Source organism: Mycteria americana, chromosome 4 (genome assembly GCF_035582795.1).
Source record: "Mycteria americana isolate JAX WOST 10 ecotype Jacksonville Zoo and Gardens chromosome 4, USCA_MyAme_1.0, whole genome shotgun sequence".
Lineage (NCBI taxonomy): Eukaryota > Metazoa > Chordata > Aves > Ciconiiformes > Ciconiidae > Mycteria > Mycteria americana.
In genome coordinates this window covers 73555523-73582067 of record NC_134368.1, presented here as the reverse complement: position 1 = coordinate 73582067, position 26545 = coordinate 73555523, and the positions used below count along the sequence as shown (strand labels likewise).

General features: G+C 41.4%; 1 protein-coding gene across 5 annotated transcripts in view; it reads right to left on the bottom strand.

Moving 5' to 3' along the window:
- Nucleotides 1–26545, bottom strand: part of WDFY3 (WD repeat and FYVE domain containing 3) — a 180794-nt gene that overhangs the window by 104437 nt on the left and 49812 nt on the right. For 4 of the 5 annotated variants that reach the window (XM_075500913.1, XM_075500916.1, XM_075500917.1 and 1 more), the window contains 4 exons: nucleotides 19320–19530; nucleotides 12931–13054; nucleotides 4842–4951; nucleotides 3644–3805 (listed from right to left, as the gene is read on the bottom strand). In XM_075500913.1, coding sequence (XP_075357028.1) covers nucleotides 3644–3805; nucleotides 4842–4951; nucleotides 12931–13054; nucleotides 19320–19499 — 576 coding nt within the window. In that variant the 5' untranslated portion in view covers nucleotides 19500–19530. Of the gene's footprint in view, nucleotides 1–3643; nucleotides 3806–4841; nucleotides 4952–12930; nucleotides 13055–19319; nucleotides 19531–20050; nucleotides 20095–26545 lie in introns of all 5 variants that reach the window. The other variant, XM_075500914.1, reaches the window with a different exon arrangement.

Below are 26545 nucleotides of genomic sequence, written 5' to 3'. Positions count from 1 at the left end.
AAATTGTAGGAAGACTTTGCAAGGCTGCCTGCATCCGGAGGAGGTTTGGAAGCTATCTGAAACCTCACCCATTCCCGCCAGCTCATTTGAGAGCACCACTTTACAGTCCTTGAAGAGGGACAGAAAAGAATTGAGATGTAATGTATTGGAGGGGACTCTATATGGTAACATTGATCATTTAACTCTGCTACCTGAAACACAGCAAAGCATTTTCTGAAAGATAGCTCACAGCACACCGTGATTTCTGCTCAGAAATCAGCCTGTAGTACTAAGACCAAAGACCACAGACCAAAGACAGCCTGTAGTACTAAGACAAAAAAAAAAAAAAAAAAAAGCCCAATCACTATGTTCTCAAATAGTGACTGCTACTGGGCAAACATTGTGGCTAGTAATTGTGGGAATAAGGCTCTCATCTTTACTTTTGTAGTGCAGGTACCAAAATGCTTCTCAGATGTTATACTTACAAATATAACTATGTTTGTATATACTTACAAATACACTATGCAAAACCATAGACCTCTATCGTATCAGCAGAGAGGAAACAGTCCAGGAGGTTCCTGGAGCGTGTGGCAGATAACTTCCTGACGCAGCTGGTGAGTGAGCCAACGAGGGAAGGTGCCCCGCTGGACCTCTTGTTCACCAACAGAGAAGGACTTGTGAGCCATGTGATGGTTGGAGGCTGTCTTGGGCAGAGCGATCATGAAATGATAGTTTTTGATACGTGGAGAAGCGGCGAGGAGGGTTGGCAAAACTGCCACCTTAGACTTCCAGAGGGCGGACTTCAGCCTGTTTAGGAGACTGGTCGAGAGAGTCCCCTGGGAGGCAGCCCTTATGGGCAAAGGGGTCCAGGAAGGCTGGACATTCTTTAAGGAGGAAGCCCTAAAGGCACAAGAGCAGGCTGTCCCCAGGTGCCGAAAGACGAGCCGGCGGGCAAGAAGACCGGCCTGGCTGACTAGAGAGCTCTGGCTCGAACTGAGGAGAAAGAGGAGAGTCTATGACCTCTGGAAGAAGGGGCGGGCAACTCAGGAGGACTACAAAGGTGTAGCGAGGTTGTGCAGGGAGAAAACTAGAAGGGCCAAAGCTGAGTTAGAGCTTAGTCTGGCTGCTGCTATAAAAGACAACAAAAAACACTTCTTCAAATACATTAGCAGCAAAAGGAGAGGTAAGGAGAATCTCCAGCCCCTAGTAGATGGGGGAGGAAACACAGTGACCAAGGATGAGGAAAAGGCTGAGGTACTTAATGCCTTCTTTGCCTCAGTCTTTATTAGCAGGGCCAAATGTTCTATGGGTACCCAGCCCCTGGAGTTGGAAGATAGGGATGGGGACCAGACTGGAGCCCCCATAATCCAGGGGGAAATGGTTACTGACCTGCTGCACCACTTAGACACTCACAAGTCTATGGGGCCTGATGAGATCCACCCGAGAGTGTTGAAGGAACTGGCAGAAGAGCTCACTAAGCCCCTTTCCATCATTTACCAGCAGTCCTGGCTAACTGGGGAAGTCCCTGCTGACTGGAGATTAGCAAATGTGACACCCATCTTCAAGAAGGGCCGGAAGGAGGACCCGGGGAACTACAGGCCTGTTAGCCTGACCTTGGTGCCGGGGAAGCTGATGGAGCAGATCATCCTGAGTGCTATCACACGGCATGTAGAGAATAACCAAGGGATCAAGCCCAGCCAGCATGGGTTCAGGAAAGGCAGGTCCTGCTTGACCAACCTGATCTCCTTCTATGACAAGGTGACCCGCCTAGTGGATGAGGGAAAGGCTGTGGATGTTGTCTATCTAGACTTCAGTAAAGCCTTTGACACGGTTTCCCACAGCATTCTCCTGGAGAAACTGGCTGCTCATGGCTTGGACAGGTGTACTCTTCGCTGGGTAAAGAACTGGCTGGATGGCCGGGCCCAAAGAGTGGTGGTGAATGGAGTTTACTCCAGTTGGCGGCCGGTCACAAGCAGTGTTCCCCAGGGCTCTGTGTTGGGGCCAGTCCTGTTTAATATCTTTATCAATGATCTGGACGAAGGGATCGAGTGTACTCTCAGTAAGTTTGCAGATGACACCAAGTTGTGTGGGAGTGTTGATCTGCTGGAGGGTAGGCAGGCTCTGCAGAGGGACCTGGACAGGCTGGATCGATGGGCTGGGGCCAATTGTATGAGGTTCAACAAGGCTAAGTGCTGGCTCCTGCACTTGGGCCACAGCAACCCCATGCAACGCTACAGGCTTGGGGAAGAGTGGCTAGAAAGCTGCCTGGCAGAAAAGGACCTGGGGGTGTTGGTTGACAGCTGCCTGAATATGAGCCAGCAGTGTGCCCAGGCGGCCAAGAAAGCCAATGGCATCCCGGCTTGTATCAAAAATAGCGTGGCCAGCAGGACTAGGGAAGTGATTGTGCCCCTGTACTCGGCACTGGTGAGGCCGCACCTCGAATACTGTGTTCAGTTTTGGGCCCCTTGCTACAAGAGGGATATTGAGGTACTGGAGCGTGTGCAGAGAAGGGCAACGAAGCTGGTGAAGGGTCTGGAGCAGAAGTCTTATAAGGAGTGGCTGAGGGAGCTGGGACTGTTTAGCCTGGAGAAAAGGAGGCTGAGGGGAGACCTTATCGCTCTCTTCAACTACCTGAAAGGAGGTTGTAGAGAGGTGGGGGTCGGTCTCTTCTCCCAGGTAACAAGTGATAGGACAAGAGGAAATGGCCTCAAGTTGCACCAGGGGAGGTTTAGACTGGATATTAGGAAATTTTTCTTCACCGAGAGGGTTATCAAGCATTGGAACAGGCTGCCCAGGGAAGTGGTTGAGTCACCATCCCTGGAGGTATTTAAAGGACGTTTGGATGAGGTACTTAGAGACATGGTGTAGTGGTGGTTTTGGCAGTGTTAGGTTTATGGTTGGACTCAATGATCTTAAAGGTCTTTTCCAACCTATATGATTCTGTGATTCTGTGATTCTGTTTTGCTTATGTAGCTACAATGACCCTACATAGAGACACGTCCAATTTGCACATGGAAACTGGTAGCATTGATCAACCCCTTTCTAACAGTAGCTGTCAGCTCCTTCTAAAAGATTCATCAGGAGAACGTATGGAGATCTTGCAAAGAAATTCCCAATTGAAACCTCAGAAAGCAGGAGCAGGTCAGATGGAGTCCCTGGTCTCCCTGGGAAGTCTGAGGGATAACTGTAATAGTCACTGCAAGCTCAGATGGTTTATTGCCAGATTTAAATGATTTGTTTCCATATTCATGGTTTATTTCCATAATTAAAGGGAAAATAGCATATGTTTAATTAATTCATAGATCATTATCAATACTAATGGTTTTTACTATGTCTATTTCAATCAGTAATGGACAAAGATACCAAAGACTAGGACCAGTTAGATGAAAACAGAGTAAGTCAACATGTTGCTCCTTTTAAGCAGCTGCACAGAAGAGCTGCAGGCATTTTTGTGGAGGAGAATTTGCTGAGGACAAAAACCACAGGGCGAGTAGAAATTTAACCTCAACTGTGCTTGAGTAAAATCCATCTTACTCTGAGCCATCATTTTGTGAAGAATCAAGGAAGAGCAAAACCTGGTTCAAGTGAAAAGTTTCTGGACTTTTCTCACATGAAGCATTTCCATTCCTCTTGCAAATTCCATGACCTATTTTACCTTTCTTACCTGTACAAAGACTTTCTGTAGTAGCGCTCGGCGCTCTGCGAGAGGTAGTTCATTCTGTGCTCCTCCAACTACCTCAGGCACATGTGGAAGGTCAAAAAACAGATATAGACATTTAACAAGTGTGGAAGGCACTGACATTGTAGTCATGCAGTCCACAGTTTTCTGAGGAAAAAGAAAACAGAGCAAAAAAACCAGTTCAGCATATTACTATATTCAAAAAGTCACGCTCCTGTAATGCAGTTGATTCAAAAGCTGTTTTTTCTCTCTCACGCCTTTGGTGAGGTGTCTACATGGCAGTACAGATTTACCATCTATTCTTGAATGCCTACCTAAACAATAACCTTAAAAATAGGATCATAATTTATTTACATGACAGTAGCACCTAAAAGCCACAGTTCAGAGCACTCACCACACAGGACAGAAACAAAAACTGACAGTCTCTGCCAACTGAAGCTTACAAGTTAATTACAATACCTTCAGCCAAGCCCTTGTTAGCTACCTATTCTTTGTAGCAGTAGAAATGGGAGTGGGAGGAGGACTATTCAATTTATGCACTCACTTGGCAAGAAGGTATAAGCAGGCATAAGGATCAAGGTAGTAGAAAACATGAAAGCATCAGTAGGAAGAAAATACAAATTGGGGTGACATACTAAACACGGATGCACTGAAGATGATGTGCTGAATTATAAAGGCAGATTAGAGCAGAAAGAACAAACCACGCAGCTGTCCAGTACATTGCCAGAGATTGGCTCTCTAATGGAGGGCAGCACCAAAAGCAGAGGCAGTAAAGATTCACGATATCACTGGCTCATCACTGCTGCTGGCTTCGCTTTTCGCAACTGCTGCTGCCCTCCTTGAATGGGGAGCCCAAGTGATTTAGGTGCTGTATGTGACATGCATCTCAAGGGACACTAAGCAGCAGCATGCAAGAGAAGCCTTTGGGGAACAATACAAGTTGTGTGCATAATTCAAAAGAACATTATAAATTAAAGTTCCAAAATTATTACTTTTTAGGCAGCTGAAACCACGAAGAGCTAAAGTAGAAGTTCTGAGGCAGTATAACAGAAAAAGGATCTTAACACAGAAAGCAGAATATAGTTACAACATCTTTTAGTGCGTGTTCATGCAGCTCATTATTTTATTCCTTTTGTCTCTCCCACCCCACAATTCATTTTTAGCCTTGATGTTTAAGACTAACCTGTCCTGATGAAGCTAGTAAATTGATTGTGGTGAGCAGCATCCAACCTCTACTTGCTTCTTCACTTTGATTGACCTCCAGAAACTGGACTATGGCACGACTTGCAGCCTCTGTAGGGGAGCAGTTAAAAAAATGCAATAAGAATTCAATCTGATTTTGCATCATCCTTTAAAACAGCAGATTTCAGTAACATGCAGCAACTTTTGTTTGAGTATTTTGACTTTATCAAATACAACATACTCTTTTCCAGAGACATGAAGTCACCATCACTTAGTGGTCTCAGTGGGAAAAGCTGATACTTAATTGCTGAAAAAAAGCACTGCACTGAAACAACAGTATGGAGGATAATGGGAAAAGATTGGAGGGAAGGAGAGGTGCAGAAAGACAAAAGGAATAAAAAACAGGAACGAAAAATAAAATTAAGACTAAGATCAGCAATTACCACATGCCCATCCTACATTTTTTTTGAAAATGAAAACACTAACAACTTATAGCTAATTCTTATGATCCAGGGACCACTTCTGGAATCAGATGCTATTCCATATCAGTCAGAGCCAAAGATAAATATTCAGCCTAGTAAACAAGTTATCAGCCTCAATAAATAAATCAACAGAAAATGCAATCCTATTTCACTGCTCTCTGAATACACACTCATGTTAAGAAATCTATAATGGCAGTCATGATGACTGCCCATTACCCTTAAGGGAAATCTAAAACCATTTTTCATTAATAACTGCATATTGATCATCTTCAGTGCTTTTAGTGTCAACTATGACAGAAAAGGAAGGTGCATAATATTGCTTAAAAAAGGAATTATGAAGAAATTACTAACAGAGGAATAAATCAGCAACTGAAGAAAAACCCAATGTTAATCTTGGTTTATTTGCTTCATCTGTTGTCAAGATTCCCCAGCACATACCTGTGAAGGAGTTTGTTCTAAAGTAAACAGATTTTACATGGCAAAGTACTTCTCAAACTTCTAGCATTGACTACACTGAAAAGACAATTTTCTGGAGCACCAGACTGTCAGCTGAGCTGGACTAGTAAACCTACAAAGTAGATGATCCTAGAAGATGTCTACAGTTGTTTGCTTTACATTCCTAACATTAACTTTTCCCAAGAGAGACTACCACCACACAGAGCCAAAGCCATCATCCGCTACTGATGTACTGGTGAATCAACGTAACAAAAATGAAGGTGTAAAGAAACACTTTTATCAACAGGAGGACAGCTGGTAGATGAAGAGAAGTGATTACCCCCCTCCGCACAATGCTCGTTAGATCACATGTGGAATGTTGCATCCACTTTTGGTCCCAAACCAATACAGGGAAGACAATGATCAACAGGAGTTCAGCTAAGGGCCAGAGATGTTTGGGGGCTGGAGCACGAGCCCTGTGAGAAGAGGCTGAGGAACCAGGGAGAGGAGACAGCCTCAGGGGCACCAAACAGCAGCCTCAATGCCCACGGTGGGGGGAGCTATAGAGAACTCAGAGCCAGGCTCTTCACAGCACTGCATGGCTGGAGGGCAAGAGACAACAGGCTTAAAAATCAAGAGAGATTCAGACTGCATATAAGGAGAAATTTCCCCCCACCCCAAGGACAGAGATGCACTGAAACGGGGATGAGAGAGGCTGTACTGTCTCCAGCCTTGGAGGTTTTCAAGACACAACAGGATCGAACCCTGCACAACCTGGTCCCATCTCACAGTTGGTGTGGCTGTTAGCAGGAGGTTGGACAACAGGCTTCTCTTATTCTATGATTTTCCCTCACACAGAAAAAGGTCTATTTGATGTCTCATTCAGCAGGATTTCACATCACCCATGCTGGTGTCAGTTTCATCCCCTTCCAGTGCAAAGAGGATGTATTTTTCCGTAAAGCCCAGAAACCCTTTTATAGTCATAATCCTAGAAAAAAGATAAAGGAAGAGAGACAGATTTAAGATAAAAATCCAGATTTGGTTCATTTGTGCAATGGCTATTTTCCCATGGTTTTGTTTTGCAGCCTTATTCCCATAACAGGATTTTGTACAAACCACTGGCTTTTCCAATTCTGGTGCTGAAGTAAGGAGAGGCACCTATCAAATCCCTGCATGAGACTGACTCACACAAAACAAAGCTTGAAATACCAAGGTGAAAGGTAAGGCAATTTTTAAAACTCACACAAATGCGGACATGCAGCAACTTCCCAGCATGCTGACCTGAAGTACCTGGTGGGCACTTTGTTTTCCAAAACCATCAGTGCAAAACATTGGCCAGACGGTTGAGTGTTTGAGCAGACCAACTTAGAAAGCACAACAGCCATGCCACAGCCATAGTTCCTACACTAGAGACATATACAAAATGCCAGAATTCCTGGCAAAAGCCACTTTCCTAAGTACCAAGTGTCAAGCATGTCTAAAGCACGCACTGCTTCTACAATGACAGTGCCCCACCAGCCCAGTGTTAGGTGCAATTTAGTAGGCCCGTCCTCGTTCTATTTGACCACAGACTGAGCTGGGCAATCAGTCTCTGACTGCAAGCAGGTACGACTGGTACCAAACAGGGCGTGCACAGCCTCCTTTGGGCATAGTCTCCAAAAGCCACCTGTGGAACAGGGCCTCTTTTTGTCATCTTTGAAAGTGAGACTCAGGGGTTAAGTATATGCTTCTGAAAAAGTTGTCATGCTGCTGGCATCCTAAATGGCATAGCAGTTGAAGACTATAAATAGCAGTTTCAAAACTGTCAGTCTTCATTAAGCACTACCTAAAACACAGACAGCATTTTAAGTGCAGGAAGAAGTTCTCTTGTCATCTGCTCTGAGCAAATTTGATAGCAGTATCATTTAAGATTAATTTCTATCATCAGCACTAGTCTTAATTTATTTCTTGTACCTTTTCCCTGGTTTTGAAGTGCTCCAGTCATCTTTTTAATATAACATCCCCCATGTGCCCCACCCAGATGTCCTTAGCCCTTCAACTTCTGCAGAACAAATCACTAAATCTAGGATTGGGATATGTTAGTTAGTAAAAACAGCAAACGAGTAAAGAGAAAAACCTACAAAATAATATGTAAGCATACATATCTTGACAACTGTGCAAGCATGTATGCATAAGTATGACCACGATTACGTGGTCACATGGTTAATACGCAGTAGTCAGATTTTTCAGCATGGATTCAGTATATATGGGATAAAGGCTTGGTAGAATAAAACACTAGAATTTGTTTCATACATAAGAGGTGACACGGGTGCTTTGCATCCTGGACTTCAGAAAAGCAGCAGATGGAAAGCAATGGGATTAGACCCATTCAGATTGCTAGCAAAAAGCAGCACTGCATTACAAGCAACGTTATTGCCTATAGCAATAGCACTAAGGACAAATCCAGTACATGAAGCTTTTAGTTAGATGTTTTAGTACCATAAACAGCATATAATAGTATCATCAGACTTTTGTATAGCTTATTTTTATCCTAGAGTGGAATATTAGTGAAAAAATATCTGTGCACATGCGGGGGGGGGGGGGGGGGGGGAGGGGAAGGTATGGATGGGTGTGTCAGGGGGGTGGGTGGGTGGGGAGCAAGCTGAAGTCAGGTACCCCTTGTCTAATCAAGCCTTCAAGAAGTCTCTACTACTTCTCGCGGGGAATGCCTGGAAACACAGTCAGATACCTAGAGTTAAAGAATATGAATTGTTCCAACTGCCTAGATAGTAAGAGAGAAGTATCAACCCAAACAGAAAAGGGATGGCAAAAAGTCTTCCTTCAATCATCAGGAACAGTGCAGTGCTGTCATCACAAGCCGCAGATATGAAGTGGCTGATGCCTTTGCAGTGTGCAGAAATGGAGGGATGCTCATCCAAAGATAAACAACTCAACTGTGCCAGTGTTTAGCCTCACTAACCCAGCCGATAAGAGAGTGGGCGTTCTAGGATCTCTTGGAAAGGCACTATATTGCACTACACTTGCCTTGCATAAGATCTGGTAAAGAGCATCAAAAATAAACTGAAGGTTAACCAAAAGTAACAAGATATAGCAGTCCTTGATCAGAACTAACTCCTGATGAGTAGCTGATAGAACACTGCTTCCCTTTCAGAGCAATTTCAATAAATTTAAAACAGAAACACCTTGTAAAGCAGTCACCCACAGAACAAGAAAAACATGTATCTATAAAATGAAAAAAACAAGACACGTAGTCACAGCATGTGAGATAATTTCCAACATACTCTCTTCCAGCAGAAGAAAAGTTAACTAACATACCAAAAAAGTCTGAAAGCAATCCGTAAGTCCACTTATTTTAGTGAGAAATATCCTCAACCTTCAAAGAGAAGCAGATGCTACAAGTAACACTATCAGTAAAACTTCAGACTTCATTATGGGAAGAGCCTGAAAGGCTACTTATTAGTAGAAGATAAGAAGCTTCCTTTAACTACCACTGGTAACTTACTCAAAATGCGAGATGCAGTTGAACAAATTACACTAACTCTTGTGTATTTAATACAAACATAAAATCAGTTCTGCTGATCTGATAGAGGTAAATTGCAATAAAAATTAATAAAAGCAGAGTTTGCAGATCAATGGAATTTTAAAAAGAAAAAAGATAGGCATTGTCAGAGGCCAAATACAAATCACTGATGTGGTTTTCTGCAATGGTTAAACATTATGATGATGAACGTTTATCAATTTGGTCTCCCAAATTGGTTTGAAGATGAGATAATGATAGTTTTCCAGCAGATCTGTTAGAGAAATGCCTAAAGAGGTTAAAAGCATTTTCACTGGTGAAACAGTTTGAGTAAATCAGTGAAATTGGGAGGGGAGGGGCGCCGGACACCCCAAAAAAAAACAAACAAAAAAAACCCCCAAAACCAAACAACTACAACATTCAGAGCGTATAAACAGTAACTGAAAATCTCGTTTCTGGAGGTAGGAGGGATTAGCTGAACAGTCCAGAGGTATGGTAAAAATAAATTTAGCATTAAATAGTAAATACTGAGACAAATACACAGAATGTTGCAAACATGGAAAGAAACGTTGACTGAAATCAATGAAGCAAGACACAACTAAATTGAATTTAAAAGGTGCATAAGACACTGATGTACACAGACTACCACACATAAAATCATAAAAAAAAAAAAAAAAAAAGACCCCAAACTTTTGAAATTGACCTTGAAAGGAGGTCAAAATGTTCCAGTCCTGTGATGAACTGTTTTGCTTTCTCATTCTTCAATTTTCTGCCCTTCTGCACAGGTTTCACAGGTTGTCCCCACAACCACTTATTCATATTCTGACTGGGGAAGGACCTTCCAGGTTGCAGGATTGCCCATCATTAAGGGAATCATTCTGATCCTCCCTGTGATATCAAGTGTTTATATATCCTAATGCATTAAATAATGGGAGCTGTCAGTATGTCATTTGGTGTCCTTGAAATGCAGACAACATAGGACTGAGTTAGAAACCAATTTTAGTAAACATGAAATAACCACTACAAGGTACCAAATCACAGGCACCCTCAACTGCTGAAATATGAGAAGCCGTTAAGAGTGAAAGAGAAAGGTATACTCTGTGCTTGCCCTGTTTCTTGCTTTCTGTTTGTGACCGCAGCCAGGAACCCACCGCTTGGTTATGCGGGTTCACGGTTTGATTGCACTCCACCGTGCATCAGCCTGGCTAGACACCTTGAAATGACACACAAGTCCTGCTGTCCGTACCAGAGGGATTGCCTGAACTAACCTTCCCTGACGTATGCTTATCTTTGTATTGGGTCTAAATGATGATGATGTGCCAAACACTCTAGGACATGCCATTGAAATATTTGCAAAATCACAGAAGAACCAATTGCATCCAGGGTATGTCTTTTGACAAATACATGAAATAAGCGTTGCTTCCCCTCCAGCATCAGTAGCCAAAGTAGCCATTAGTAGCCACATTTATTCTACCAAGATTCCAGCTGTCCCCGACCCTTTTTCAGCCCTGAGCCAGATGCACTTGCTCCCAAAAGAAAGGTTCATTTTGGAACTGATTGCAGGCATTACTCACATACCTATTAGCATAAATACTCAAAGGCCTGATGAAAAAAATTGCCCTATGCTCCATTATGAGATGGAGGGGGGGGACACCACAAACCACAAACACACCCCCCTCCCCCCCCAAAGAAAAACCCCAACACATCAACAGGTAAGATTTAATCATATCACATTCCCAACCATAAAATGCTGCCAACACATTTATCTCTTTATAGATAGAAAGCAAGTTCTTGCAAAATTTCTTCCCTTTTGTTAACTATCTAAAGTTAACTTTTGATAATGTTTGTGTGGAAAGCTCGTCTCTAAGTCAACAAAATTGCTGAGCTTGTTTTAAACGGAGCATTTCACACCATCAGGAATTTGCATTTGGATATTACCAGAGACATTTCCTGCATATAGTTGTTACTGAAGTTTTTAACTTTTAAAAACATGCTAGGAGATATAATTACCTGTGAAGAGATATTAAGATTTGCTGTATCTTTTTGTTTGGTAGACAAAAAGAATGAAAGTTTAAAAAACAAAATTGCAAGAGCCTTTGCAATCCATAGATGCTTTAACATAAAGCATATTCTAAAAAGCCAATAATTTCTTTTTTTTTTTTTTCAGTATCGCAGGAAATGTGTATCTAGCTCTAAACAGTTTAACACAGAAGTCTGCAAACTAGGAGTTTTAACAGCTTGTTAGTTGGTCATTTCTGGAGAGCAAACTGCAACTCCCTGGTCCCACCAAGAGTCACAATGCAACTGCAGAACACAGACCTCTCAGGCCTTCTTACATGAGGTCTGAAAAGGAGTTACTGGCCAAAGTAATAGCAAACTTGTTAACAGAGGAAAAATGACTGCTTTCCATTTTAATAAAAACATTGGCACTCATTACATTAAAGCTTAGAAGAGTACCAAATTGTCTTTTAAGTCACTGTGGTTCAGTTTCCAAGAAAACCCCCAAAACCCAACAAAATCTACCTCTGACTTGTGAGGTTTCAAGGATGACAACTGGATTACCTTGGAGCAACAAGCAGAGGTATGGCTTAAGTAATAAACACACAAAAAATGGCCATTCTTAGCAGATTCCAACTGACTAGCAGACATAACAGATGTTCCCCAAAAAGAAGGTCAAACACACACCACTATTCTGCCAGCATGGCTGTTGGACATTCATTTCCCCTAAATACCCAAAGAAAAGACATTTTGCGTCTGTTTACCCATAGAGAACAGGTTTTGTCTATGATATCTGTTTAGCCATCTGGAATGTTTCACTGTTAGTCTCTCTGCTTAAAATGGAAAGAAATTGTAATTGGCACAGTTTGTGACTCCTGACTTCATGCGTAATAATTTGCACAGCCTTTTCCAGCCTGCTATTTCCTTATTTACCACCAAATCCAAACTGAGAAGCCAGCACAGATCTTAAAATTATCTAGTAGACAAAAACTTGATACTTCTCGGAAGCACTCCTCTTGAGAAGAGGAAATCAAAAGAGGAAAGCTAATGAAACATGCCTTCTTGGTGCACTGTCCTCAGTTATGCAACTCTCAATATGTGGTCAGGTTCTGACACATTCAGGGTTCAACAGAACCAAATGTCACCCTAACATTTAATAAACAGAGCAAAAGAGGGGTCCACGAACATTTTTCTAGGGCTGGTGGTGTTGGTCCTAATATGGGACTCGCTGTACTTTCACATCTTACTAGCTTCCAGACCACCAGCTAATTTTAAAATGCATGTTTTTGGAATGTTAACATATCTGAGGGACAAAACACAGCACCAACAGGCACCTCAGGCAAGATACAGCAGCTGTCCACATGCATGTTCTTCGTCTCCTTCTACTAGTAGGTGATGCAACTTAGCTCACTCCTCTCTCTTTGATGTGTTGTCAAGTTGGTGGAACTCAGTTTTCTCCATAACCCAGGGAGGAAGACTCTAGCCTCCTCCTCCTCTCTCTCCCAGCCCAAAGAAACAGAAGACAACACATTTTTGCTGTGAAGACTTCAATTTCTGAGCCTTCACAGTTGCTGTGGACGGCAGCTCACAGTATTCTGACTGATCTGAAATTCATGATGCACATCTCACAAAGCCCAAACTTGTGCCTCATGCAATACCTGTGGACTTGTTCGATGCTCTCCGTCGAATTTCAGTCACCATCAATCGTGACACTTGAGTAGTAAACTGCAGGAGGTCAGAAAATTTTTCTGTCATTGTACTTGGAGGAGCATTTCCAAACACCTAAAACAAGAGAAAAATGGATGCATCAAAAAGTCATTCAGTTTACAAGGATCACTACGAACTGCCACCTTCCTTGGCAAAGAAGGAGTATTACTACGGAGATGACAAGTTTTTGTTTTCCTGCTGCAGTATTCATCACTGTACTGGTTTTCACAGTGCATGCTCTAAGATATATTCACAGTTGGAATTAAGTCATCATTCAGGGAAGTAAGATCTGATGAATGAAGGGGAAAGAGGGAATCACAAGTTTTCTTGCAAGATGAAAACCCCACAGAGCACCAAAAGACTGAGATTGCACATAATGAGGTAAAGACTAGATACCTGAGCAAATTCTCCAAGAGGAGTTCTGTTTTTAAGGGCAACTCCTTTACTATCTGCTGGACCTAAACATTCCACAGGGGTGAACTGCACATACAGAATGGTGTGTGTAAAATCTTCTAGAAGGGACTAGGAAGTAGAAATGCCCTGTTAAGTCTTCCCTCAATAAACTGACAATACCAGGAAGCCTCCCACGTTGCTGGCATCCCAAGGCCGTACTCTCCTCTCTTAAGATCCTCCTGAACATAAGAGCAGTAGTTACTAGGGAATTTTTTTTATAAATTGTCACTTAATTCTAGTAACTTATTCTTCATGATTAAGCATTAATTTGGCTATTAAATAATTTATTGAATCACATTTAACAGGAAGAAATGTGTTAACACTGTGGTATTGCACTAAGCTATGGAACATGACATTATCTCAAAATGGATTAGCTAGTTGTTGAGGTAATTTACTTTTTATTCAAGACTGCACAGAAAAAGGAGTTTCCATCCACACTTCTGATGTAACCCTTGCACTAAAACGGTCACAGTAAAACCACAATTTCATTATCAAACAAAGCATGCAATTCAAATTCTGGTATCATCACTTGTGTCAGTGCCAAAAAAAACAGAATAGCCTGCTGAACACCTGAACAGTCTCAATACTTCTCTGCTTGTTTACATTTTTCTCCCTCGTGGCTATTTACATAACCTGCAGGAGTATCACCAGTGAGCCAGGAAGTGTAATAGATTACAGTATTTTTCTAATAAAACTTCAGTTCAACATGTTATATTTGCCTCTCAGAAAGAGGAAGCTATCTACAACAGTACAATTGATTTGGACTCAACAGCTGCTTCACCCTCATCTCCTTTGCTTGGGTGACCCAGTTATACTATTGCAGCTGAGCTGCTGACATAGTTGACTGACGTCACTCAAGTCTTGCAACACCCAGTGAAATCCGCAATATTACAGCCAACAGGGATGCAAGATAATTGCGATACCAATGAACCTTCAAGTACCTTGAAACTGCAACATTACTGAAGAAAACTTAGAAGGCAGAAGACAGAATAACCTTTGTCTAAGTTTGACTTCTTACTCCCCTTAGTATCAGTCGCTCTGGCACATTACAGAATAGCCAAAAATATTTTTCCTGCCTACTCGCATTGCAAAGTCATGATGAAATGGAGCCAGAAATACAACACTGAAATTGAACACTCAGTTTCCTCACAATAAAAATATTTTTTACAAAAAATTTAAGCATTTCTCATACAGGAAATTTCAACCACCATTATCAATTAAGAAAGCAAACAGGAGCCCAGACATTACAGGCAGACGACTATTTTTGGCAGACCAAGAAAAACATCCCTCATTTGGATTACAGAGTACACAACACTCCCAGTACAGACAATCCAAATTTCCCTAAACTTTTCACAAGACCTCCTTTTGCAGTTGTCTGCGTCAGCTCCCAGTTCATCCGAGAGCCTCTAACTTCCACAAAGCTGTAAGAAGGGAAGAGGGCCTCGAGGCTTACGTGTTCACTGATATAACCAAATCAAGATTATCTAGACTAGAATGCACATTGGCAGAGCATCTTGCCATCATTAAGTGTTTAAAGATCTTTCACTCAGACCAAGGAAAGAGGAAAAACTAATAGCCCTGTTACCCGTCGTGAGCTTGCCTAAAGCTGTCAGCAGATCCCATGAAATGCAGGGAGCTCAAATTTACAGTAAAAGGTTGACTGAGGTGAACTGGTTTTTAATTAGTTGCCCCATAACCAAGTTTGCACTATGTAGAACAAGTATCTGCGTTGGATATTGATATAATCTTTGACTAAAGGTGGTAGTAAAAACCATGAATAGGATATGAAACATTTTACCAGCAAATCATCTTTTTAATAAGGAAAAGCAAGGCTCTTTCAAGAAGATGTAAACAACATACCACTTATTCAAAACCAGCCTCTTCATCATTCCATCCACTTTTTTTCATATACTGCAAAAGCATTACTACCACACCAGTAGAGCAATGTGTCCACGAACACACTGAACTCCGAAAGGAGCCTTTTGAGTACTTTTCCAGACGGCCAATCTTTTGTTAATTATGCACCGATTTAGCTTTTCATTACTATGTGATTCATCATTTCATAAGCCTCCCTGAACAATGAGGAAACAGAAATGGTCTGTAAACCCATTCATTACCAGAACTAGCAAGACGGTTTAAACTACAGCATGTTTGAGACACATTGTATCTATAAACCAAAGTTAAGAATGCTTTTGCTGCTCTGGATTTACTGATTAATAATCCTTAAAATATCAGGAAGAAAATGGAACTGCATTTCACACAAAACTTCAGATAACTCTGAAGGGGGGGGGGGACGACAGACAACCCAAAACACACAAAAAAACCCCAACCAAACCCCAAAACTCATACATGGTTAAGCAAGAAAGCCTCAAAAGAGCTCCTGGATACACTGATTATTTAACTGGCTGCCTGTTGCTGGCCTCTTGCATGCCTATGGGAAGCAGACTTACCTTCCTCACTCTAGATCTCTGCATTCAGTAAAAATTGCGCTTCTTCCAGAACTACTTCCTGGATTTCACACACACAGACACTCCCTGCTTCCAGCCAAACATGCAAAGCTCCCACTTCCAACAGCTCACTACTCTGTACAAGAGACATTCTGAAGTACACATCAAGGTGTAGCACGGAAGTCTCAATCTGAGCTCCACAATTTATTTTGGGTTTTCTCCTCCTAACACAGACATCCCAATCTTATAACAGATAATGCTTCTATGGTACACTATCACGGACTTCACTTAAGGCAGGAACACAAAAAGTACTCAATTTCACTTAAACCTGTTCAACAGAATCCAGATAAATATGCAAAGTAACTGAGGGATTCAGAGTCTGAATTTGAATCAAGTTATTAACTGACAGCTTAAAACATTTGCAGCTAAGGACTATGTTTGAGAAATGAGAAAATTTTTAAAAAGGAACTTCTAGCAATGTTTTAGTGTTTCCTGTCAGCAAAACTACGTCTCAGAGGAAAGTCATCTCAGAATTTAGTGAACCAAGATTTACCATATCTCCCACTAAAAATCTCAAATAAAACTCTTCGGAAAATTAAATTCTTTCTCCTGTTCTATTTTTTATTCCAATCAATTTCAGAGTTTGTCTTACTCTGACTCACAGAGTTACTAAGGTAGCAGGATTGTTCCAAAACAAACTGTACCACAGACAGTTGACACTCCAGAAGACACAAAACCAGGTAAGTCAAGAAAGCCACATCAGGCTCTAGATGTTAAGCCTCAAAAGAAAAAGGTGGCATTAACCAGGAACCTAAAAAAGTAAACTGTGGAAGTAGAAATAAATAGATGACATCACAACTGCTCAGCGTCTTGAACACAGGAAGGCAAGAATACATTTACATGAAATACAAGGAAAAAAGTCCCCCTGCAATAGGGACAGATGAGACTTGACTGACCAAGAGAAATTAGTTTTGTTTGTGCTACACTAACAGTTCGTTGATGACTGATAATGGTTATCAAGGACTGAGAGAAAGGAAGTGAAAGAACACAAACAATACATGCTTCCCTCAATGTGCCAGACTACGATTCAGATTTTACAGAGGTTGGAAACTGAAGTGACAACATCTGGCAACAGCCTGTATTTATGGCAAGAAGGACAACTCCAAGAAGGTCACAGATTAAAAACAGCCAGAGTTTGAGGACAGTGATGTTAAAACCAAACAAGGAAACAAGGGGGAAGAGGAAGAGACGCAATCACAGGTAGGATCCAAGAGCAAAACATTTGGCAAGCACAGAAGAATGCATGTCTTCAGCATCAAGTTCAGCTCAGTAAAGAAGGGAACAAAAGAGTCTCTAGGATTTAGAGAAGGGAAAAGAGCCCATCCACAGATGGATTCTGTAAAGAATAGAAAAGACACATGGGGAACCTGGGGAAGGAAAAACCTATGATAAACAAGGGAAAAACGGGGATGTATTCACACAGATGGAAATCGCAGAAACCATTCAACTTTTCAAGAAATCTAAATGGTAGCTGAGACTAGTTAGGCAAGAGCTGATTTTGACAGAGTAAGAAGAAAACTCGGGCCTACTGATTCGTTTTTCAGAACGCTTCAACGCACAAGCTGAATGAAGGACAGTGAGAGAGAACAAATGGTGCAAAGACAGGAGGCAACTACAACTAGGCTTCAACATGGTCAAGTGGAGGGACCAAGAATTAGGACAAGCAGTGTAAAGGAGAAAGACAGCAAGCAGTGTAAAGGGGGGGAAAAAAAGTGTAGTAAGAAAGAAAGGGGGAAAAGATAAAAGGGAGAAACAACAGAGAAATTAAAACTTAACTGTTCTTTTTCATCTCTGAAGTCTAATCAAAGTCTAAGGAAAGACTGCTGTACAGAAATAGGACATGCATCGCTGCACTAGTTTGTCTTAAACCCAGTTATATCACCAGTTGCAATTTCCACAGATACAATGCTACTGCAAGTAACTACCACAAGGGCCAAGAAAAAATTTCTTCTCCACCCGCAGATCACAACTATGCTGAAGGAGCTACAGTGGGTACATTCCCTTTTTCAGAAGCATCAGCCACCTGTAACCACCAGAGGGAGATTTCTAAGCATAACTGCATCAAAATAGCCTTCACGGGCTCAAGCCAAGATTAAGATTCCATTGTGCTAATTTGTAAAAACAAATTAAGAAAGTCCATAACTAAAGGGCATACAATCCAAGCAGATAAATTAAAGAGAAAGCAGATGAACTGAGCTTAAGTCTCCCAAACTCACATAACAGGTTACCAGTAGAACTAGGAGTAAGACCTAGGGCAATAAAATGACATTTAGGGGATCTATCCACTAAAGCATGCTACCTAGTAGACTGAAAATCCTATTAATGCCATGCCTTGACTGGGATTAATTTTTCTACACAGCATATAAGCAGTTCGATGTCTAACACCATCATAAGCCATACTTTCAACAAAGCATCAGTCTAAAAAAAACAGAAAGCCGAGTTGATTTTCCTATCAAGTTTTTGCATTTTAGTTTTTGGATTATTCCAGTTCTCCATGGTAGTATATACAAGCACAAATCCATCACCCAAGAACAGCTTCAGGAGCAAGGGTTCAGGTCACAGCAGGAAAAAAAAGGAAAGCTAGATCTGTACCTACTGCTCTTATCAAGACCCTAAAACTACCATCAAAGTTATTATTCACAATGAAGTGACAGAGTAACTGAGCGACATAAGACATCAGGAGGATTTAGCTGCTATTAATTCCAGTGCCAGGCGTCACGGTCCTGCCTCCAAACAAAATCTCAGTGCCAGAGCACAAAGGAGTAGTGAAATATGAATGGCACTGTACAAGTGGCTATTACATCTTCCCTACAGACTGCTTGTTCAAAATCCCCCTTGTCCAAGAAGAGGGATTCAGACTCCATACATAGGAAAAGGGCTACAATGGTGATGAGAATTTACAGAATTTATCACAAGAGGAGATTAAAATTGTTCAGCTTGTGTAGCCTAGCAAAACCAAGTCTGACAGGAGATATTATGTTATCTCTAAATATGCATCAGTACAATAAATGTGAAGAAGAGAGAAGAGTTATTTAGACTCAAGGACAGTGCTGTCACACAAACAAGTGGGTATAAACTTGCTATGAGTAAGTTGAGGTTGGAAATCAGATCACTCCATAATAACAGCAAGCTCTGCAGAAAAGGTCTGTGACAGTCTACGTGCAACTGTGGATTGCACTTCAGAAAAAGCAGTAACAGAATGAAATCTCCAACGACAAGTTTATCCACTAACGCAACACTATGCAAGGAGATGGGGAAAACTGAAAGGATGCCAATGGAAGAAAAGCTTCTGTTGTGCTAGAACCAAAGGTCTTGGGAATACAAAATACGAGCAGTCAATTCAAATAAAGAAAACACCTCTTGCCGATTCTCTAGCTTACCCTGTTAAACACCGGCAACATCATGTAAAGTTTTTCTTCTTGTTCTTTCTGGGTCATGTGCCGTGGAGGATGACAGAGCTCTGTAAAGAGGCGACGCAGATGCATCAAACCCAGCGCATTATCCTGGGGGCTACACTCCTCCTGCCGTGGCCGGCCCATGATCCTCTTCACCATATTCATCTTGACTGACTTCTGGAAGCTCTCTTGTATCCTGTTCAGAAAGGAAAACGAACTTACTGAGTACAACAGATTGAGGCATTATTCCATCAAAGCCTTTAAATATATAGCACCCTCTCTCACAGTAAGTACCACACTGCAGTTAAGAGCATTAGCTAATTTTATATGCTAGGCATTGATTAGTATGTGCCTGGAGGATTTAAAGCCAACAACTTGAAACAGGAAAACATTCGATACTCTTCAGCACAAAGCACGACTGAACAGGCTTCGAACACCGCAAAACACTTTGGTACTTTTTATTAGACGATTTTTTTTATTCTTTGGTGCACATTCCACAGCATTTACAGCAGTGTTATCTACATATTGCAAAGTATTCTCAAAATAATTCTAGAATAAAATCAGTACCAGTTACGTACTTTAAAATCTAATCAAACAAGACCTTCAAACTCTCTCAGATGTTGGCTTTATCATACAGAGGCACACTTAAATCTTTTCCTGACTTTTCTATGGCAAATAGACAAGGCTATCCAATAGAGCTATTGTTCATCTCACACCTCAACTGTCGGGTCTGCAGAAGAACACCTCGGTCTTCTCCCTCCTGAAGCACAAGAAACTTGTTTTAGAATCATAGAATGTTTTGGGTTGGAAGGGACCTTTAAAGATCATCTTTTCCACTGGATGTCAGGGTGGCTGAAGTCCCCTAGCAGAATCAGGGCCTGCAAGTGTGATGCTTCCTGTAGTTGAAGTAAGAACACTTCATCAACATCCTCCCCTTGATATGCGGTCTGTTGTAAACACCAGCCATAAGGTTTCCTTTGTTGACTTGGTCTCTAATTTTCACCCATAAGCTCTTGACCTGTGCATTGCTGTTTCAAAAAAAAAGCACTGTGCAATCAATGAATTTTTTAACACAGAGGGCAACACCCCCACCTTTCCTTCCCTGCCTGTCCCTCCTGAACAGTTTCTAGCCATCAATTGCAGTGCTCCAATCACGTGATTCATCCGACCAAGTTTCAGTGATAGTGGTCAGATGACAGCTTTCCAGCTCCTCCTGGTTGTTACCCACACTGCATGCATTGGTACAGAAGCATTTCAGTTTGACTGTCAACTCTCTCACCTTTTTGGAGGGTTGGGGCACATTCATCACTGCTCTGATAGGTGCACTCATCCACCTTGCTGCTTGTGAGTACCAAAGTGTCCTGGCTTTGGACCCCATCCCCCAAGCTCATTAGTTTAAAGCGTGATTCGCTAAGTCAGCCAATCTGCCAGCAAAGATTCTCTTTCCACTTATAGGTATATGGATCCCTTCTCTCCCCAGCAATCTGTATTCACTGAAGAATGTCCTGTGATCACAGAAGCTAAAGCCAGGTGTTGATCTGCATGATGTGTCGACCTCTGCCTGCACCCCTATCTCTGATTGGCAAGATAAAGTAGAAGATCACTTGGGCCCGTCACCTTCACTCATCCCCCAAGGGCTCTGAAGTCCTGCTTGATCTTGCCCAGCTTCTGCTTTACCATATCATTGGTGCCCACATGTTTTAAAACATCTGACGGATATGACGTAGTGTCTGTATTTAGCCCTGTATTAGTCTTCAAAACAACATGGACCAAATCTTCTGAACGTGAGACTTAAGTCTATCAAGCAGGACCTTGCACAAGAGTTGAGAGGGTCAGAGCAGTTAAATCCCTCAACAGACGTAGTCAATTGGACACTATGGCAAAAGGGACTATTCTCACAACTACGTTCAAGTAAGGGAAGGAGTAAGGGGGGAAACAGGGAAACAGTTTCAGCTCCATACATGAGGTTAAAGAGACCAACAATGAAATACTCCACACAATTGTAATGTCTACCTCTCATCACTTAAAGGCGGTTGGAAAAACAAAGATCAGTAACAGCTATAAAAATTATTCAAGGGTAGAAAACATCTCACAGCAAAAAACATTTACATTATCAAAAAGAGAGGTTACCATGAAGGGTCAACTATTAAAAGGACAAGTGATGATTCCAAAAGTGCCATGACTAGAGTAATGGAGGGAAAATATCCATTACTTAAGAACTCAAACCCAGAGATTAAGTTGTGAGGAAAGACAGTAGGTGGGTGCTAAAGCCAGGAAAGTAACACCAGCTACAAACAAGGACTACGCTTTTAAAACCAAAGGTAATTAACCAATAGTAAGAAGCATTAACAAAAGAAAAATATTCTCTCTCTAACCCAAGAACGAAATACCTTTCTGGAATGTCTTCATAAAACAGAATTTTACTAACATGCAAGAAAAGTTAGGAACTGATGCTAACGAATGTTTTGGTACAATGCAAAAAACCAATTTATGAAATTGATGAGAAGTCATCAAAAAAAGCTAAGTTGGATTATTACAAAAGCTAAGCTAATGTACAAGCCAGCAACTGTCAGCCCATGCTGGAAATCTGCATTGGCTTTTCACATTTGAAGAAAAATGAGATAGAACAGGATGTCGTCTTTTAGTGTATTATCCCTAAGAAATAACACAGGTAACAGACTTCAAATCAGCATGATTCACGCGGTTAAAAATGAAACAGCACAGTTTCTGGAGGCGTTTCCTCCAGAAACCCACACCTTTTCCCAAACTCTTCAGTTTGGGAACTCTTCTCTCGCTGTAATAACATGTAAACTAACAGAATACCACATCTGAGCTCAAAGAGCCAAAACTTCACTGCCTAAGCAGCAGGAAAAAAGTCTGTGTTTTGTTTTTCATAAAATCTTTTAAAGATAATATTTTAAATTTCTTTTTATGATTCACAAAATTCTGAGAACTCTAAATCCAACATCCAAAATGCATGTTGTTATTGAATCCACCACTGCTGTAGACTTTTGCTAGTGCATCCAATTTTTCTTTTAAATCCTATCACTTTATTCAGCCCTAGCGCACACCTAGAACAGGAATTTGCACTGGTTCAGCCACACAGTTGTAGTTCTAGATCTGACAATTTTCTTGTAGTCAGAGAAGTCCAAATAAATGTTACGCACTATTTTCCCAGTGTAACAGGAGCCTACTGAGACGGCTTCTCCAAGATGCAATCCATTTACATCCACAAGGGCAGTTTTAACCCAGAGGGATGACAAATGCAGAGAACAATTAAAGTAGTCCTCACTTTCTCAAGACAGTCATGGTCCCTCCTGCCTGCTCCCCAGTACAATCACGTATTCAACCTCTACGTAAGAGATGGGGCAGAGAGGAGGGGAGAACAGATGTAACATAGGGTAAATAACATCCAAATTAATTTCCTTTGGGGTTTTTTTCCAGAAGTAACCAAAAGACACTACAAAATGGACATATTCCATTTGTGTACTTAATTCAGTTGTAACTCCAACCCAAAAAACAACACCCAAAACAAAAAAAAAAACACCACTAAAAACCAAACACCACAATGCCATGGAATTTCAGATTTCTGTCCCAAAGATGCCCCTGCAATGCTCAAGAAAATCTTCCTAGAAGACACTGCTTTGCGAATATCCTTTACTATAGAGTATTCACTTCCTTGATGTTTTTCACAGATACGGAGTCTATGTTGCACTGTACCAAGTGAAGATAGGGGTAGTAACACTGATATTTACACACAGAGATCTTAGCAATATATGCTGCTTTTCTTCGACAATATTATCTGCCCTCTGGATCAGCTTTTTCTGGCAGTATTTTCTGCTCATTCTCAGTCTTCTGAATCATGTAAAGTCTACCCTCAATCCCACTGCAGATCAAGTCGAATGTACACAATATATTAATTTCAAGCAGAGTAGATATTACTTGTGGAATTATTCCAGAGTTGAGTCCTACTCTGTTTCTGTCCTATTAGAAAAAAGACTAGCGTGGGCTCCATGCAACGTCATCTGAAATATATTGTACATGAAATCTGAAATAATTTCTGTGATTTATTTTTGCCAGTCCAAATACAGTGATATTTTTTCTGATTATCACAGCACAGATTACCTATGGAAATACAAGGAAGACGGCTGTGGGCTCTGGGAGCTCCAGCATTAGGCCCAAATCTTAGACACGTGAGAAGGATTATTCATGGTTTACAGCAGGCAAAAGCTTCCTCATTGTGAATCTCAGTACCAGAACTTACTTATCCTAAGAAAACATTGAGATGTTTAAGCTCATCTAAAATTAAAAAAATTTTAAAAAGAAAATTAAAAAAACCCAACTAAAATCATCAGAGGAACAATACATTAGAAATACTGCACCAGAACATTACACATGTTTGCTGAGTGAAAGGACAGTGGTATGTTGCTACTACCTCCTGTATAAATATTCTGACTGAGGTTTTCTTTGTTTAGGCTTAGGCCTGCAAAAGAGAAAGCAGTACACCTAAACCTTTTACTACAAACAAAAAATATCTAGAAGAAAGGACCCTCCTGTTCTACTAAGTGAAAACATCTGCACAGTCTTCACAGTCAGCTGTAACCACCACACATGACCTGAATTCAGCATTAAGGCCTGGCAGTCTCCTTAATGCCAAAACCGAAAGGATTCCAGTATTTGCAGTAACAGTCAAGTCACCTGTTCACGACTGCTTGCTTATAGCACACGGCAATCAAGCACCCTGCACAGCAAAAGCCTACACAAAAAGAACCTTAAGAGAAGCAAACTCACAAGTTAGGGAACACCCGTCTTGTAACTGGTTGTAGAGCTTGAATTTGGCCTGGCTCTGCGCATGCGTTACAGTACAGTCTTAAATCGCACACTTACTTCCTAGAGTCCCCCAAAGGGACTCCTGCCTCTCTCAGCAGGCAGGCTGGACACAGCCCTCGCTTCACGAGCAGCTGCTCAGTACTTTGTTACTTCATCCCTCTGAGCGTGATGCTACATCTTGGTTACTGCAACCCGAACTGAAAGCCTGCTCTGCACACACAGTGATGCATTTCCTCATGGGTTCTTCTGTCCCGCTCATCACTGCCAGATCAGAATGCCTCACAGCTATTAAATCAACTTATTTTCATAAATCTGCCCCACAGCACAAGCATGTTAACAGCCTCAATATACACACAATGAACAGACACACACACCTTACGCTAAAATTGGTGGTGTCTAATAATCTGGATATCTAGTTTAAGAAACTTTGGAGAGTAGCTAATCCTACGTGGCATCTTGTAATGCTTGAATCTCTCTGCTTGCTTGCATTGTAACCCTTAGAGACCAGCTGATGTCCTTTCCCCGTCAACTTGTGATCTTGAAGCTAGATACCCAGTACACAAAGGATGCAATTAGAGACCAACTCCAAAAACGTCATGAGGAGTTTTGTGGAAGAGGCAAGGACAGTAGCTGGTTCTCAGGAGAGGAGGCTCTTCCCTGCCTCACATCCCCTCTTCTGGCATGTACAGCCCGGTGCAGCCACACGTTCTTTACTACACAGCCCTGATGAATTACTTCCCCCAGCAGGTCCAAGCAGGCATACTCCTCAAAGGGAACCTTTGAGTTGGACAGTCCAGCCGCTGAGTCTTTGGCTTTTTTAAGCTGAGTAAGAAGTTAGAAGTTATTTTGAAAGAGCAAACTAAGCAAGCGGAAGCTCTGTAACACAGCCTCACAATGACAGGCACGTGGTTTATCAGCAGGGTTGAAGCAGCTCAACCCACTGCACCCATCTTCTGCTACTTGAGCTAAAAAGGTGAGTTAATGGCAGTTGCATATCATCATGCTCTGTATGGACCAAAACTAAAATAAGGCACTTGATGACTAGATTTCAAACATGCACAAGAGACAGCAACAATAAAAATGTTGCTCTTGTAAAACACATTGCTGTTTTCTCCTAGTGGTAGAATTAGAAAAGTCTCCATGTGAAGAAAAATGAAGCAAGCAGTAAAGGCACAGCATGAGCACCCTTCGTTTTCTTCCACTGGCTGTCAGATGGCTGCACACTTTCCTGTAAGCATAAGCAAGGCTGACCCATTTGAGCAGCTCTGATATAAACCCATTCACCAAGTTCTTCACTTTTCTGTTAAATTTATATGGGAATCCTACAAGATGAACCCATGAGATTCTCGAGAAGTTTCACTGGAGTTAGTGCAAGAGGTGACTTCTACTTTTAGTGGAAGCTGTTGGACAAATGATCATAACTACCTTACATAAAATACCAACAACTTAAAAAGCTCAAAGACAGACACTGCGAGAAAAACATAACATGCACATATAATCATTAACACAAGTTAGAGTACGATAATGTATGGGTAATACTACTAGAGCTATCAAAACATTTGTGAAGAAAAAAAGTAGACAGAAGCTGCACGAGACACGCTTATTTTCACAATAGCTATTATAGGTCCAAGCTGTGCATCTAGTTCCAGAAGGGTGTTATTTAAATAAGCAGCTAGGTAATTATCTGCTTCGTAATTACAGTCACAAGTATTTCTCCAGGCACTATATTGGTATTACATCAGCAGCTTAGCAGCGAAACAGGAATCAATTTCTTTCTTTGCAGATTATAATGGGACACCAGCACACACCTCCACCCCATCTATCTCAGGAAAATGAAACTTAAGATATCTTGTTGCTACAATGAATCACATTAGTCCATCACAATCAATAAATTCCTTACCTGTTATTTCCCTCCACACTACATCTGTTATTTCTTTCCTGATTTTAAGATTCCCTACCCATGTAGTTAATACTAACATTCTGAAGATTATCACCAAGATGCACTATTAAAAAGGACATTTTTCTGGCCTTCAAAAGAAACAATAAAGAGCTGTTACAGGCTAGATACACATCCATTTGTCCTTAGAACTGAACAGGAATAATAAATTCTCTTTATAGGCAAAAAAAATCAGCAGGAGGGGAAGCGAGGAACACAACTACTTCCTCCCATTCCCCCACCACCAAACAAAAACCAGCTACTTACACAGAAAATCATGCACAAGGAAGCCATCAGCTCTCCCTGATGGACTGAACTAGCACATGCTCAGTTGGGGAATATTGCCTGGTCCCTGTAAGACAGGGCCTGGACCAAAGCCAGCGTGCCAACTCAGTAATAAAAGTGCCTATCCTGTACCAAGTTTTCCTCTTGTTAAACAGCTAGT